Below are 17,037 nucleotides of genomic sequence, written 5' to 3'. Positions count from 1 at the left end.
ATTACCGCTAGGAGCGTTTGGTGAGTGCCTTTCGAATGTCCCAGTACATAGACATATGACCACTATATACCTGTTTGCTTTAAGCTCTAGGTGTGTAAGCTGAGTTCTGAGGTTACTGAGGTAAAACTTTCCTTCACACAAGTGAAGTTAACTTCATCGTAAAAGGCATTTAAATTATTTTACTTGACCAGTTCCTATGATGCTTATGAACTACAGTTTGCTCATTAGAAATGATGGCAGAATAAAGCTTACATATAAGTGAGAAAATAAAAACCCTAAAAGACTTTATTCAAACTTTCTGTGTAGGATTTTTTCATTTATTTTCTCACCAGTATTGCCATCAAAGTGTTGGGATACTGCCAGGGAGACAAAGGCCATCATGACCCCACGTCGATTCCGGATGATCCATCAATCTCCCGTAGACACGCAGTATCATTCAATTAGCGACACGAGCTCCAGAAATAGCTTGCCACATTCCACATTGCCACAATTTCCTGATTTCCAGAGCTGATGCACGCTGTCAGCAGAATTCGCACAGCGAAAGATGCATGCAGGAGAGCATTATTTACAACTTTATTCAGCGTTGGTCAGAACAAAGAAAACATGACTGCCTGCGTTGATGTCTCAGGCACAGAGAGAGAAACGAAAACATAGACACAACAGAAACATCCTGTGAACAGGAAATACGCAGGCTGTGACACAAACATCCTGCTCCCTTTTAAGGTGGAACAGAAATATCCTAACACTAAGACTTTGAAAAATGTGTTGTGTAGGAAACATCACCCCCCCAAGCTTTTCATTATGTGAATCATGGTGATAGGAATCAGGGGCCCTGCTTCTGGTCTTCCCATAGAACACAGTGAGAGCAGCATGCTGGACAAAATGGATCTTTAGTCTGATCCAGCAGGGACCTTCTTATGGTCTTAATTATTGTGTACATGGAATAAAAGGCAAAAGCTTTTTCTTCTGCACCTCTGAAACTATTTGCGATCGTGTTAAATCATTCACATTAGTTTATCCTTTTCATCTGTTCTTTAAAGAACAAGCATTCAGTGTTAGTGTTAATAGTGTAAAGCTGCTGGTGGGGCGTCTCCAACTGAAAAGGTTAACAAAAGGGAAGAGTCTCATAATTTGACTGAAGTTCTGTGCTCTGCAATGATAATTCTTAGCATGAAGGTTGTGTCTGCAATTCCTGTTCTTCCTATGTCAGTGTGGCAGGAGGAAGCAGTAGAAGAGTTCTCGCTGTCTTACATAAAGTATAAATCAGGTATGATATGTATAACGATCTTGTGCCGATAGACAGCAGCACACGCTTGCAATGCTGCCATTATTTTAAAGATCAATCAGAAAATCAGCATTGGAACACTTCAAATCATAATCCTATACACAGATTTCCTGGGAGCAAGCCACAGTAACCATTATGAAGCTTGCTTCTGAGTCGACATATATAGGATTGTGCTGTGAGCCTGTAAGCATGCAGTTACGATTTGATTAAATCTCCAATAGGCTTGTAAATACTAAAAATTCATGAGAAAAAGTTTACATCATGACTGAATAGCATTAAGAAAGAAGATTTAAGCTTCATACTCCTAGCAGTAGGAAGTGCATTAATGTTTTTGTTAAAATATTCCAAAGAGAACTTACTGCAATAGTAAGATGTGATAATTACAATTAAGTTTGAAGAGGAATGAAACACTTTTCCATTAGTGCTCAATAATAGTGGTCTAATTGTTCCATGGAAAAACTAAAACTTGTTCCATGACAATTAATGGATATTAATTGAGTGGATAATTGACTAGATTGTATTTTTCAGCTACTGTTCAGGATGCATATAACTTTAAAAAAAAAAAAAATACTGCAGAAGCATGTACAGTGGTACCTCTAGATATGAATGGGATCCGTTCTGGAGCCCCGTTCGCATCTAGAAGCAAACGTAACTAGCGACGGCACGTCTGCACACGCGTGTGTCGCTTTTCACCGCTTCTGACGTCATTTTGAGCGTCTGCGCATGGGCAAGCGGCAAAACCCGGAAGTAACGCGCTCTGTTACTTCCGGGTTGCCGCGGAGCGCAACTCGAACGTGCTCAACCCGAAGTGTATTCAACCCGAGGTATGACTGTACTCTCAACCTGATTATCTGAACCCTAGAAGGAGTAACCTTCAATTTCCTGATTTCTTAAAATCATCCTAATTTTTTAATTTTGTTTACCTGAATGCAATTGCATGCATGTTTTGTCAGGACTATGTGGGGCTTCAGCTATTGCCAAGCACAAAGCCAACCCTGTCTAATCATTTCGCCACCAGCTCATAGGTCCTTACACTGCAGCATGAGCTGAGAGAAGGCTCCTAGTTCAAGGCCTCCAGCTGTGCTTTATTTAATGGGCAGCCAGGACCAAAACAGGCAGAGGGGGAAATTGGACAGTTCTAAAAGATTTGTGTAGTTCCAAAGTTCATGTCATTCAAAAGTTGCATTTTGCTAGGTGATGTAAAAGTGACTGTCAATATGAAAAGTAAATTACATGGTCCTGACTCTCCAAGAACCCCAGACTCTGACCAAGCAAATTTATTTCTCCCCTTGCTCCCAAATACAGTGGTATGTGGGGGTTACAAACTCCGCTAACCCAGAAGTAGTACCTTGGGTTACAAACTTTGCCCTGGGATGCAAACAGAAGTTGCACAGCAGCAGCGGGAGGCCCCATTATCAAAAGCGCACCTAAGGTTAAGAATGGTTGCGGGTTAAGAATGGACCTCTGGGACGAATTAAGTTCGTAACCCGAGGTACCACTGTACTCTGTGCAGACTCCACTGCTATTCTCCACAGGATATTCACCAATATTTATAGTTTGAAGGATAAAATTACTGAATTTGAGCTTCAAAAAGAAGGAAATCTATCTAGATTTATCACTATAATGAGAGTCAACCACATTTCGACCCCAAAAATGCACTTGGGAAGTATGCTGCAGTGTAAGGACCTATGAGCTGGTGGCGAAACTATTAGACAGGGTTGGCTCTGAAGATCCCTCTTCACTAAATGGAAACAAGCTCTTCTTACCAATCAAGTATCAGCCCACAACCACCACCACTGCCACACACGTTCCAAGTTCTGAGGATTTTCTCCCACTGTGTGTAGGCTATTAAATGTCATGAAATGTGCCCCTGAGCAAGAAAACCTTTATGTGCACATAAGGACAGGTGCCAAAGTGGTATGTGCTTTGTACACAAATCGTAATTGCATCTACTGGGCAGTTCAAAATTTTCCTGGCTTCCTGTAGTGCTCTGCCAGCCCAGGTGTTCATGTTAGGTTAGTTTGATTTGGAAGTTTAAAGACTGTGGCTTAATGTCAGTTTACTAATCAGGATCTCAAACCAAATTTGGATTTAATGGCAAGCTGAAGTTTAATTAAACCAGGATAATTATAAGAGGAAGAGAGGGGCATCTCACTTGTTCCCAACTCCCAACATCCACTGACTAATGGTTAGGTTGGCTGAGGTTGATAGAAGTTGTGGTCCCACAATGTATGGAGGGCCACAGTTTCACCAGCCTTACTTAAACATGGTTTAGTGTGATGGACAAACAAGATCAGTTACCTGGATAACTTCATTCTGGAATTCATTTATGTGATATCAGATGCTATTTAGCCCCCAGTCCAAAGAAGTTTAAAAAATGTGAGGAATTTCACATTTAACACTTTTCAAAGTGAGAGAACATTGTGGATTCCTTGTTGTCCATAGTGTATGTAAATACACCTTTGCTATCCCACTGTAGCTTCTGGTTATGTCTGCATTTAGGAAAACTAGATTTGTCCTGGAGGAAGATGAACACTGGTTCTAAAAATGTGTGTGTGTGGCTGCTGCAGCAGCTGTCTATCTGCCATTCTGCATGGCATCACTTGTGCCAAGCAGTACATTGCTATTCTCCCCCATCACCTCATAACCATATACCTAGAACCATTTTGCAGTTGTTTGAATAAGGTCAGTAAGTTCCACTCAGCCGCCCTTCTTTTTTCAATAACACTGTCTCCCCAAGCCATTTTGCACTGACAAGGTGTTGCACTGGAGCTAGGGTTTATGTATTTTATTTTTAGAGCAAGCAAGTACATCTAATGTATTTCAGAATTAATGAATTTTACCCCTTTGGTCTGCTTCTGGGCTGTAGATTGAGGTCTAGCCCATGCCTTAGCAGTGTTGTTCCCATGTTTTCTCGCATCTTGTCCTGGAGTTGATAGGGCTGGGAAGGAATTTCACTTTGCATTCACACAGCTTGGTGCTGTAGCATTTTTGCCTGTCCAATAGCAGTGTCTTTCTTGGTTATTTGGTTATGTTGTCCTATAATTTTGCAAGCATTATACTCCATGTTTATTATAATTATTTTATTATTAAGGTACTACCTTATGAGATATTGGGTGTCAGTTCAGGAGCCATCTCAGAGGGGACTAGCATGCCTACCACATCCATGTTTTTAGTGATGGCATATGCCCTATTGCAGACCTGGACTCGCCTTCCACCCATTTATGTTTTTCCCAGCAAGCGAATTGGTGATTTTGTCAGTAAGCAGCTTGGCTGTCAGTGATCCTTGCCCTATGCCATGTCAAACTTTGTAAGTTGTAACCAATAAAGTAGCTATTTTAACCCATTTTCTGTCTTGATATAATTCTTTCTCTTCCATTCCACCCTGCTTCATGTTGTGGAACAACTATTTGCAAATACTTTTTGAGTTTTCAGTTTCTATCTTAATTATTTTCAACAGTAGGCATGGTGAGAAATATACTAAAGTTAAATTGTTTCTTCCAGAACATCCAATTGGGAATGTGTCTCATTAGACCAGTCCATCTCTGTATTAAATCAATTATTTTGATATTTACAAAGTATGATAAATTATTTCTAGCATCTTCTGTTTAAGATTTAATTTTCCTTTTCATCTTAATGTGGTATAATGAATATGTGTTATTTCTGAAAGGCCAGTGTTTTTTTCATTTTCATTTTTCATTATATGCCCAAGAATAAATGATTCTGGGAGTATGCTATTTTTCAGATAATCATTTACAGTGTCTGCTAAGTGAAGAAATCTCAGTAATAGTTGTCAGGCAGTAAATCACCCCTTCAAATGAGTACTTTTATATTGGCATTTTTTAAGATGTGGTAATTTATGTGTTTCCTTTGTGTAGTAGTCAGTTATTATTTTGATGCTAGTAGAAGTTTCACATGCAGCTCTTGGGGGCTCCTACAATATACTTATTGTACTTAATCTCCATATAGAGTAACAGTGAAGCAGGTCAGGCCTTCAGCATCCATAAGGATGTTGGACAGATCAGTTGAAAACAGCCTTTCAAATGGATTTCCTTCTGTCTGTCCCCCCGTCCCCCCAGTTGATCCCCATCACGGTATGGATTCTTCTGAGGGGTGCTTTTAACCATAGTTGTCTACAACAAAAATATTTTTTTAAAAAAATATGCACACATTATGTGTATGCATATTGATTTGCCATGTACATTTAGATGTTCACTGATGCATAATTGCCACTGTCCCAATGGGTGCCTCATTGTTTTTCTTTTTTTCTGAAGTATTTAATTGTGTAAATTGTTTGTTCCTAGACACCACCTATATGCACTAAGGCCGAAATCCTAACCATGTCTAATCAGAACTCAGTTGGACTTGTTTCTTTGGGGTTAGAATTGCAGCCTTAATCTGCTTCCTACAATGAATTTTAATAACCAGTGGGATGCATTGTTCATTATTGTTTTTACCCTTTTTGTTACCTGTAGACTTTATCTGTGTTCCTCATTTAAAAGTCCAAGCCTCTTTGTCAAAAAAGATTTGACTGCTCGTTTTGAACAACCACCTGCCCTTTAAACATTTGTTTTATTTTATTTTTTTCATTTAATAGCATCCAAACCAATGAAACACATAATTCATTGTTGTTCTTTTTCACATGGCAAGAATACATTGGCACTAAAAAGGATTTAAAGCTGCCAAACAGGAATTAGCTTGAGCATTATGCTTCTGCATACCCATACAGTGGTACCTTGGTTCTCAAACTTAATCCGTTATAGAAGTCTATTCCAAAACCAAAGCATTCCAAAACCAAGGTGCACTTTCCCATAGAAAGTGATGCAAAATGGATTAATCCATTCCTGACTTTAAAAAATAACCCTAAAAGATCAATTTAACATGAATTTTACTATCTAACAAGACCATTGATCCATAAAATGAAAGCAGTAGACAATGTACTGCAGTCACACAATCAATCCATCAGTAGTTGAACTGGGTTCCACACAGTCACAAAAACAAGAGCTGCAAAAACAAAAATGCAAAATAAATAGCAAAAACAGACCTCAGCGTAACACTCAAAATGGAAGTGTAACACTCAAATTGGAAGTGTAACACGCAAAAATGGAGTGTGTTCGGCTTCTGAAAAAAGTTTGCAAACCGGAAAACTTATTTCCAGGTTTGCAGTGTTTGGGTTCCAAGTTTTTTGAGTACCAAGGCGTTTGAAAACCAAGGTACCACTGTATATGACTATTTTCTGTATAAAATACAAATTTATGAAATAAGATGTTGCAGTAAATAGAACTTGTATGTCTAAGAGAGACTGCAACTCCACTTATCTGGGAGTAAGTCCCATTGAACTGAATGGTACTTCCTTCTCAATATACTTGGATAGAATTGCAGCCATAGGTGGCTTTGTGATGTGTCATTAGCCAGTTCATTAACTTTGCCTCCTTTGTAGCAAAATCCATTATTCTTGTGGCACCTTAGCCATAAGAATAACTGATTTTGCTACAAAGGAGGTTTACTCCCTCTGGAAAGTCACTAACTTTGAAAGATAACACACAGGGAAAGTAGTTGATTTGTAAATATATTTTGACTGCCGAGAGTTGCGTGTTTCCTGTGTGCTATGATATATATGAAAAAAATATGTATATTTCTACACCAGAGGATGACAAAACAGAAGAAAGACTTGTGCAAAATAAACCAATTGCCATGGAATGGAAAATACCAGATCAAAGTGTGAATGAACGTTGGAATGGATTGAGGCATGTTCATACATCTCTGCTTGTACACCAAACTTAGCTTTATTGCTGAAAATACTTGTTGCTGAAAATATGGCATGATGTCCCCAGCTCTGCCAAGCGTCCTCTGCTGCTGGTATGTCTTGTGTTTTTGTCCTCAAGACGCTTGCACACCCATGAAGTTCTCATACTGTGAGAAACTGAATCAATATGTTTGGCTGCCTCGACGTTAAGTCGCTAAATAGCACTTAAGCCAATTATTTCCGTACTTGAGACCAAAGTCCAAAGAGACAGATGAAGACGGAGGAGTGCTCTGACTTTACAGTGATTCAGAAACTCTTTGGAGGATTGCAGTGTGTAGCAGTTATCCCACTGTATGCAAAATGTGGAAGGTTTTTGTTCTGATTACATCAAAAGAAGGCTTGAGAGGAAACCTTAACTGTGTAGCTATAGCCTTAATCCATGGGGTGGGTTTTTTTTTTTTTTTTTTTTTGCAGAATAAGCAAATTTATCTTACATTCAGAGAGTGGCAACATTTTGATTTTTGAATTACCAGTTTTATTTTACTTTAAGAGAACCTTCCTGTGAAATCAGTTGTTGAGACCAGAGTTAAATAACCATCTACTGAAATAACTGATCTTTTAGAATTAGATTTTTACACACACACACACACAGTGTATAATCAATCAAATGAAGTGTTAATGCATTGAATTTTGTTGTTAGGGAATGTTCAGTTCATTCTTTACAATTTCTTCTTGCTCACTACTATTAGCATTACTTCTCTCATGTAATTATTTCCATTCTTCTTTTCATGTGAGAATTCCAAATCTAATTATTCTTTATTAAATTTAATTTTGTGTGTGTGTCTACACACACACACACACACACACACACTGCATCATTCTGTCTCACTTATAAATTAGGTCCTTTCTTCACAAATCTCTAATAGAGGTGCTTTCACATGCTTTTCAACTAAATTGATTAAATTTTTCTTTAATCAATATTTTGTTGATATTACAGCAGCAGCTAGCGAAGACAGACTTCTAATTTTGCAGAAATTGTCATTGGATCTTTTCCTGTTGTTTTCACCATCTAGGTGCAATATTCAGTTTTAAATTGTGTCTACAAACTACCAACTATACATGTGTCGGAATCGGATCCACCATCAAAATGTCTATAAAGTGTGTGTTGGGGGGGTGTGTGTGTTCAAAACAGGGTAAGCTGGAGAAATGCCAAACCTTCCCCGGCCTGTGCTTTGTCTCCACTTACCTCTCACTTGCTTCTCTTTTGTAGACCCAAAGTAACTCTTGCAGAGAATAAAACTGCTGGCGGTATGTTTTAGGGGGAGAAAGCTTTGACACATAATAGAATTATAAAATTGTAGAGTTGGAAAAGATCCAAAGAGTCATCTAGTTCTTGCAGTGCAGAAATCCCAACTAAAGCTTCCATGACAGATGGACGTCCAGCCTCTGCTTAAAAACCTCAAATGAAGGAGGGAGTTTGTTTTGCTGTTGAAGAGCTCTTACCATCAGAATCCCCCCCCCCCGTTGTTTACTTGGAATCTCCTTTCTTGTAACTTGAAGCCATTGGTTTTGGTCCTACCCTCCAGAGGAGGAGAAAGCAAGCTTGTGCCATCTTCCATGTGACACCCTTTAGATATTTAAAGATGGCTATCATATCTCCTCTCAGTCTCCTCTTATCCAGGCTAAACATGCCTTTCCTCATGCACCATATATAATGCCATCTATTAAAAGTTCTAAGTTTTAGGCTTGTGGGGTTTATCTGTCTCCCAGCTCCCATTAGATATTATCATGTTGATCAGCAAGCTCTAAATGAATCTGCTAACTACCATTGCCAGATATATACAACATTTTACATAAGTTCTTGAACAGTGGGCACAGACGAACTGGTGAAATGGTCATTTAGTTTGCAACCAATCTAGAATATTTATTGTGTTCTCAAATATATCTGATGTTGCTGCTGAATCTTTTGCCAGAACTCTGAAATATTGCAGGTGCCACATGCAAGATATTAATTAGAATGGGTGCTTGGGAGTGGATGGTTTTCAGCTGGGAACTCTGAGGGCAACAATAAGTTCTAAATTTTGTGATCCAGCCTTTCTTCAGTAATAGTTGATAGTGCGGTCAGGCAAGTCACTTGGAAATCTTCTGTTTTGTCATCTTCATTTTCGTATGCCCATACCAACATGCGACTCAAGCCTCAGAAACCTTTAGGGACTGAGCACGCAAGCCAGCAGAGAGAAGAACTCTGTCCGCCCTCCTGTTGCAAAGAGTTCTTATCTCTGCTGGCTTGCGTGCTCAGTCTCTAAAGGTTTCTGAGGCACGAGTCGCAGTTTTGATGCTGTTTTGAGAACCGGAGTTCGCCCAGCTGCCAACCAGTGGGCTGGAGTCAGCTGGGGGCCTGCCAGTGGCCCACGTCTCCCAGGACGAATCCCAACAGTCATAAACTCAGACTTGTTCAGATACTGTAAATTGAATTATGGAACCTGCTCTTTCTTTGGCACCTCTGCCAGGTTTATGAAAGTTGTCTAAACTCCAATAAACTTCTACCAGGGATGAGTCTGATTTTGTTCTGCAAAATAATATTGGTAGTGCTTTTCTGTCACATTTTTGTGCATATATATTCTTACATACTTTATTTCTTTGATTCTTAATCTGGTGATTTATCAAACAAGAAAACATTGTATGTTAGGTATAAATGATCTCCCAATTAGTTGTATGGAAAACTATGTATCTGTTTTTGAAGTATTAAACTATACTGTATCTTTTATAGGTGAGGCAAATGATAAAGAGGTTCAAGTAATAGAGCTACCCATAGTTGACAGTCTACACCCGCGACCTCCATATTTGCCATTGGCTATCCCAGAAGACTTGGCTGACAGGCTGATTCGCGTCCATGGGGATCCTGCAGTGTGGTGGGTCTCACAGTTTGTCAAATACCTGATCCGTCCACAGCCTTGGTTAGAAAAGGAAATAGAAGAAGCTACAAGGAAACTTGGCTTTAAACATCCAGTTATTGGGTAAGGTATTTTATTATGCGCTACGACTACAATCTTAGCCATATCCCTATTCTAAGGTTTCCAGATTTTTTGTCAATGAATCCAGGGACACTTTTCAACTTCAATGGATTTTGTATGGGGACTGATTTGTAAATCCGGGGACCGTACCCGGGAAACGGGGACGTCTGGTAACCTTACCCTATTCATGCTTAGTCATATATCAAAATTAGTAGGACTTCTGAGTAAACAAGAACATTTCACCTTCTTTAGCATTCTTTTTCACATAGAAGGCTATCAAGTTTTCAAGTTTTATTGCGGCAAAAGCCAGTGACACAGAACACCACAAGATCAAACAAAAGGAAATCAACAACAGCATCAAGAAGAAAAAAAAAAATTATTACACAAGGGAGCTTCGCAGTGTGCCATTCAACAAAAGAGATTTATGCTTCCTGATTGCTAAAGTGCAAAATTTGGCCACCTCATATGATATTGAGCTTGAGGAATCTTCCAGAAGGTATTTTCGTAGAATTTCGGGGGAGGATTCCAAATAATGTTGAAGGGGTATAAATTTTGATAAAAGCGGCAAAATAAGTTGAACTCGTTCTTCACTATAGAATTCGCAAAATAGAAGGATGTGAGTGACAGATTCTACCTTATTAGACATACAGGGGCAGAGACGCGCATGCATTGGTACCCGTGTAAATTTGCCGTACAGCACTGCTGAGGGCATTGTCTCAAAGCGGGCTCTGGAGAAAGCCCATCTATAAGCTTCGTTAGTGATGTTAGTTAAGTAAGGGGCAGCTGAAAAATTAGACCAAGCTTTTAAAGATCTATACGTCTCCGGGAGTAGGGCGTCTTCTTGTTGTAATTCGACATCGTAGAGTCTCTGAGTGATAATTACTTTAGCCTTGTTCAGAGTTCCAATAAGAAGATTTTCAGGGTTTAGGCCAATTTGTTTGATCTTGTTAGTTATTTGCATAAGCCAAGGAGGATAGGGAACTGCAGCCAGGAAGTAAGGTAACAGTCCCTTAGGATTGTAATGGATTTTCAACCAGAGGGATATTGCTTGCTCCCAGACTTTTAATTCCACTCTGGGCAGTCCTGCCTCTTGCCTTAAGACTGCATTAGGTGTACACTTTGGGGTAGCAAATAATGATCTTAAGAATTTTGATTGTACTGTTTCAAGGGGTCTTAAGGTTGGTAGAAGGGCTAATTTGAGAGCCATACAGGAGTTGGGCTAACGATTTTGCCTGGAAAACTTTAAGGGCCATCGGGAGGAAGCCAGCTCCTTTCCTTCTGAATAATCTAAGGATGGCATTTGCACTTCTTCCTGCTGATATAGCTGATGTGGTCAGGTGTGTTGACAATTTGGCATTATAAGAGAAAGTAATGCCTAGGTATTGGAAGATCTTAGTCTGTTCAATGGCGTTTCCCTTTACGCTCCAATTATCTTTCCTGAAGGAGCGGTTAAAATGTACAGTTTTGGTTTTGGCAAAGTTAATTGTTAACAGCTCAGTGTTACATTGGTCACTAAACTTTCCTAAGGCACGTTTCAGACCCACTTTGGTTTGAGAGAGAAGAACAGCGTCATCCGCATACATTAAAACTGGTACTTTTCTGCCGTTAGAGAACACGGGGGGATGGGTTTCGATTTCACGGCAACATGTGACCAGGGAGTTAACATAGATGTTAAATAAAAATGGGGCTAATAGACATCCTTGTCTGACTCCTCTATGGACTGGGATTTCTCTAGAGAGTCTGCCGTCCTGTGCGACTCTTATCTGGAGGGTATTGTTCTCATGAAGCTTGATCATCAGAAGTAATAACCTTCTGTTAATACCCATATTGGCCAATTTGGCCCAGAGCCTACCCCTGGATACAGAATCAAATGCTGCCTTTAGGTCCACAAAGGCCGCATACAATGACTTTTCCCAATGTTTCACATACTTATAAACAAAATAATCTAACACTAAGCAGTGATCAGTGGTGGAACGTCCAGATGTAAATCCTGCTTGTTCAATTTCTAGCAAATCATTATGGTCTAACCATTCACACAATTTTAGGCATAGGTGTTTTGTATAAAGTTTGCAGATCACATTCAGAAGACTAATTGGTCTATAATTAGATGGATCAGAGGGGTTGCCCTTTTTAAATATAGGAACAATTATAGCCAGTCCCCAATCTTTAGGGATTTCGGTTGTCTTATCTATATATGAGAATAGATTTGCAAGAACCGGGGCCCACCAGTTTATTTGCGCTTTCAGAAGTTCAGCAACAATGAAATCACTTCCTGGGGCTTTGCCAGATTTCATTTGCAGAATTAACGAAGTGATTTCAGAATGATTCAAGATGGCGACAGAGACAGCAGCCTAGTCAGGCTCCTCTGCTTTTAGTTAAGTTTTTAAGTAGTTTTTAGCCACTCCCTGGTTTTAAACTCTCAGTTTTAATGTCTTACCAGCTGTTTTACTACCTCCTCGCTTCTCTCTGTTTTTAGTTTATTGTTTTATTGTTTTACTGTTTTACTGGAGAACGGCGGGGCGGAGCAGTGGGTTGAGCGAAGCCACTTTCTACCTCCGAATAGCGAAGCTCCAGGCTCGCATAGAAGGCTATGAAACACTTCTTGGAAAGTCAGAACTCAAAATGCATTGAGAATAAAGGGTGTTGTCCTAAACCTATTTTGCTACTTTATTGTTTTAATACATGAAGGCAGCAGCCTCCAGGTTTCTGTGTATAGTACTATGCAAAAAATGGGTCACCTGGCATCATTGTAATGGCAGTTACATATTTTGTTGTAGAAATGTAGGCTCCTGCCCACCCTTGCTTGGTTTAGATATGAAAAGAGAAGGCATACTTAATACTTTTATAAGATTTCTGTGACTTAAGCTTACACCCAGTTGAAGACCCATTTAAAATCACAGTAATTAGATTAAAATCACAATAGAAATCAATAAAGTAAATAACAAAGAAGACATGACGTATTAAAGATGAAGTCCTCAATGCAGATCCTTATCTAAAGTGATGCAGCAAAGCCTGTTGGTACAGAAAGTTTTCACTGACCTGCAGAAAATAGCAAAAGAGGGTGCTACTTGAACCTCAAGGGATAAAGTGTTTCATAATCTAGGTGCAGCCACAGAAAATGTTCTGAATAAGCATTTCCCTGTCCCTGTCATATCTAATTTGGCATTAATGGTCTTAATAATACTTTGATACAGTGCACCAAGAGTTCAATGTATAGAATTGTTCTCAGTTTTTATTATAAAAATTAGTATAATTTTTGTTCCACCTTTTTACATACTAATATTGTTATCTATCTGCATAGGGACGCAGGTGGCGCTGTGGGTAAAACCTCAGCGCCTAGGACTTGCCGATCGCATGGTCGGCGGTTCGAATCCCCGCGGTGGGGTGCGCTCCCTTCGTTCCGTCCCAGCGCCTGCCAACCTAGCAGTTCGAAAGCACCCCCGGGTAGATAAATAGGGACCGCTTACCAGCGGGAAGGTAAACGGCGTTCTGTGTGCTGCGCTGGCTCGCCAGATGCAGCTTGTCACGCTGGCCACGTGACCCGGAAGTGTCTGCGGACAGCGCTGGCTCCCGGCCTCTAGAGTGAGATGAGCGCACAACCCTAGAGTCTGTCAATACTGGCCCGTATGGGCAGGGGTACCTTTACCTTTACCTTTTTATCTGCATTAGCTCCTTGGGTTTCAGAACTCAGCCACTTGCATAATATTGGTTATATATTTGAAAATAACTTAGTAACATACTAAAAATAAGACACTTCTAGTTTGAATCTATTCCTATCATTCAGTCATCAGTTTTGTGGGGAAATGAACAAGATGTTAAAGAAAATTGAAGTTTAATAGGGGACTTTTCAGTAAACATTTCTTCTTGTTTGTTTTTATATCCCACCTTTCAATCTTGAGGTGGATGACAGCAACAGCAGTGGTGTCCAAACTTTTTTCAAAGAGGGCCAGATTTGATGAAGTGAAGGGCCAGGGCCGTGGGGGCTGGCCAAAGTTTGTTGAGCTTTTCTTTTAGGGTTGGAGTTGTTGAGGTTTTTGCCACAGGGGCCAGATTAAACCGACTGGCGGGCTGGATTAGGCCCCCAAAACGGACTTTGGACATGACTGAGTTAAAACAAGACAGAGCACAATTAAAGCCATAATTGAAACCACAGAATCACAATCAAATTAGCAACAGTAAGTAACTATAGTACTTCCCCAATAAAAGACAGCTTCCTTTCCAGAAACCCTGGAGAAAATTAATTTTACTCCAGTGTTTTAGTTCAGCAGGCATGTTTTAGTATGGATGAAACTGTAGAGAAGTGATAAAAATGCCTTAAGAACCCTCTTGACAAATACACATTTATGATACATGCAGTGTCTTTTCACACAAGGTTAAATTCTGTGAGCTGGTGACTATATTTAAACCTACTGGATATGTGTGTAAAAGGAGGCCATGCTGACCGTGTGGCACATTAGTACCTTGAAGGTATTTGCAAAATCATAATGCTGTGATTCTACTGTGACATGTGTAAAATATATTAGCATTTGGCCTCCAACCATCTATTTGGTTTTCAAGGACTGAATAGTAATCTTTACTTCTCTCCACCTAACCTCAGCCATGTAACTAATCCAAGCCCTTGCTCTGCGGTTTTTGATAAATGTATTCTGAAAATAATACATATTCTAATGCCAATTTATTTTGCAGTCCATTCTAATGAAAGTAAAGGACAAACAAACAAAAAACAAACAAATCCTGATCAAGAGAAATGTGTGTTTGCTTTTCATTGCAGTATTCATGTCCGAAGAACAGACAAAGTGGGAACTGAAGCAGCATTTCATCCCATTGAAGAATATATGGTACATGTTGAAGAACGTTTCCAACTTCTCTCCCGCAGAATGCATATTGACAAAAAACGAGTCTATTTGGCTACAGATGATCCTTCATTATTGCAAGAGGCAAAATCCAAGTAAGACCATCTTTGTACATAAGTGATTTTACATGAAGTGTGGCTATTTAAACAAACAGCATATTTACTTTTAATGCCTATATGATTACCTGTGTTTGAAACTATTTGCAAATAGCTATAACCTCTGAGTTTTATATACATGCTTCCAAAACAGGTATGGTAGAACAAGGCTCAACTAATAGTAATTCTTATCAGATATAGCTGAAAGGCTTCCGATTTGTTCTTGAATTTGCAGGTCAATTATGACACACATGAGTCATGGGTTTCTGTTTACAAGAAGTGGATAAAAATCCTGCAAAATTTAATTTCTCAGTAGGGCTACAAGCTATGAAGGCATACCAAACTGCTAAGAGGTGAAAAAATCTGTTTAATTTCAGTGTGGTATCCAATTAATGAGTCCTGTCAGTGCAAGAATTTCCACTTGTGCAGCAAGGCTCCCTCCCACCCTGCACCCACCCCTAGAACAGATTTAGAAGGTACTTGAGGGGAGGCAGAAGTTCTATTGCACAAGCAAAAATCCTTGCACTGATGGGATGTACTACTTTGGGTGCAACCTCCAAAACTGAATGCTGATATTTATGATGCATTTCCCCCTCAGGTATCCAAATTATGAGTTTATTAGTGACAACTCCATTTCGTGGTCAGCTGGTCTCCATAATCGGTACACAGAAAACTCTCTACGGGGTGTTATTCTGGATATACACTTTTTGTCTCAGGCAGACTTCCTTGTCTGCACATTTTCTTCGCAGGTAAGGTGGTGCACATTATAAAGTTCTGTATATCAATACTCCAGTAGCACAGTATAAACCTGAATGGCTATAGTACTCAGTGGTTTCCTATAACCAACAGTAGTACTATGAAATACTTGAAATATAAAAGCATTAATAATTCCTTTAAAAAATTATTCTCTTTCATAACATGCAGAAAATCAATGCAAAACTAACATCCCTAAAAACAAGAGCAGAACTACTATTTAAAAAAGGGAACCACAGCAATGTGTAGCTCTGCTTGTTACATCTCAGAAATAATGAGCTGCGTTCAGACATGGCCTTTGACATACAGAAGGAGGAAGAGGAAGCAATTTTAGCTGATCCCCAATATTCTGGAATTTCCCCACCCTTCCAGAGCAGCTTGCGAGGATTGGAGGAAGAGTCAGAAAAAAATTATTTCCCCCCTCTTCCTGTAAGTGTGTCACATTAGTGGAACTAGTTTTCATGATTACTCTAGATCCAATCCATGGTATGTCTCATGAAAATATACTGGGTTTAAGAGAAGTGATTGGAAGTTAAAACTCTGCCCCTTTGAAAAATATGACCATGGGGAGCAATGGTAGAGAGATTTGTTGGCATCTGTCTGTCTTGAGAGGCAATGGAGGAGTGCGCCTTTGGGGGGGGGGTGAAGTCAAATTGTTGGAAGGTTGCAGCACCTGCTGTGGCTGTAGAGACCAATATGGGAGATACATCAAAAGAAATGTAAATGATAAACAAGGTGAACAGCTGGTAGAAAAAGGTATTAAGGCAGAACATTGGAACTCAGTGGATCTCTCGCTGCAATTGATTTTCTATTGGTTTAGGACAAACAAAAGGAAATACTTTTTTCAAACAACTTGGTTACTAACTGGAAGACTAGATTGCCAGATGTGGTGATGGCTGCTAATTAACCTTAAAGGGTTAATCACATTCATGAAGAGGATACTGTTATGGATCATTATTATTATTTGTGGATCATATGTCTTCAGAGATATATTGCCTCTGCGGACAAACATTAGGAGATGGTTCTCTCAGTCACATAGTGCTTGAGAACTTGCTAGTGACATCTTAATGTCACTAATGGAGACCACTAACTAGCCTAAATGAATCAATCTAGCAGTTCTTTTCCTGTATTCTTCTAAGAAGTCTACCTTGAAGAGTGAACATCAAACCAAGTGCTGTATTCCTTTCTTGAGCCGTTAAATACCAGTGATAGATCGTTTTAAAACAATTTTCAAAGTCTCCCTGCAATATTTAAGGGTTTGTATTTTAATTATTTTTTTATTTGCACATAT

General features: G+C 39.4%; 1 protein-coding gene across 2 annotated transcripts in view; it reads left to right on the top strand.

Moving 5' to 3' along the window:
* FUT8 (fucosyltransferase 8) overlaps nucleotides 1–17,037 on the top strand; it is an 89,436-nt gene that overhangs the window by 65,757 nt on the left and 6,642 nt on the right. For both annotated transcript variants that reach the window (XM_081855912.1, XM_081855913.1), the window contains 3 exons: nucleotides 9,802–10,048; nucleotides 14,817–14,993; nucleotides 15,592–15,742. In XM_081855912.1, the coding sequence (XP_081712038.1) occupies nucleotides 9,802–10,048; nucleotides 14,817–14,993; nucleotides 15,592–15,742 (575 nt within the window). The remainder of the gene's footprint in view (nucleotides 1–9,801; nucleotides 10,049–14,816; nucleotides 14,994–15,591; nucleotides 15,743–17,037) is intronic.

Source organism: Podarcis erhardii (genome assembly GCF_964252035.2).
Source record: "Podarcis erhardii genome assembly, chromosome: 1".
Lineage (NCBI taxonomy): Eukaryota > Metazoa > Chordata > Lepidosauria > Squamata > Lacertidae > Podarcis > Podarcis erhardii.
Note: the sequence above shows the minus strand (reverse complement) of the source record. Positions and strands in the feature narration are given on the sequence as shown.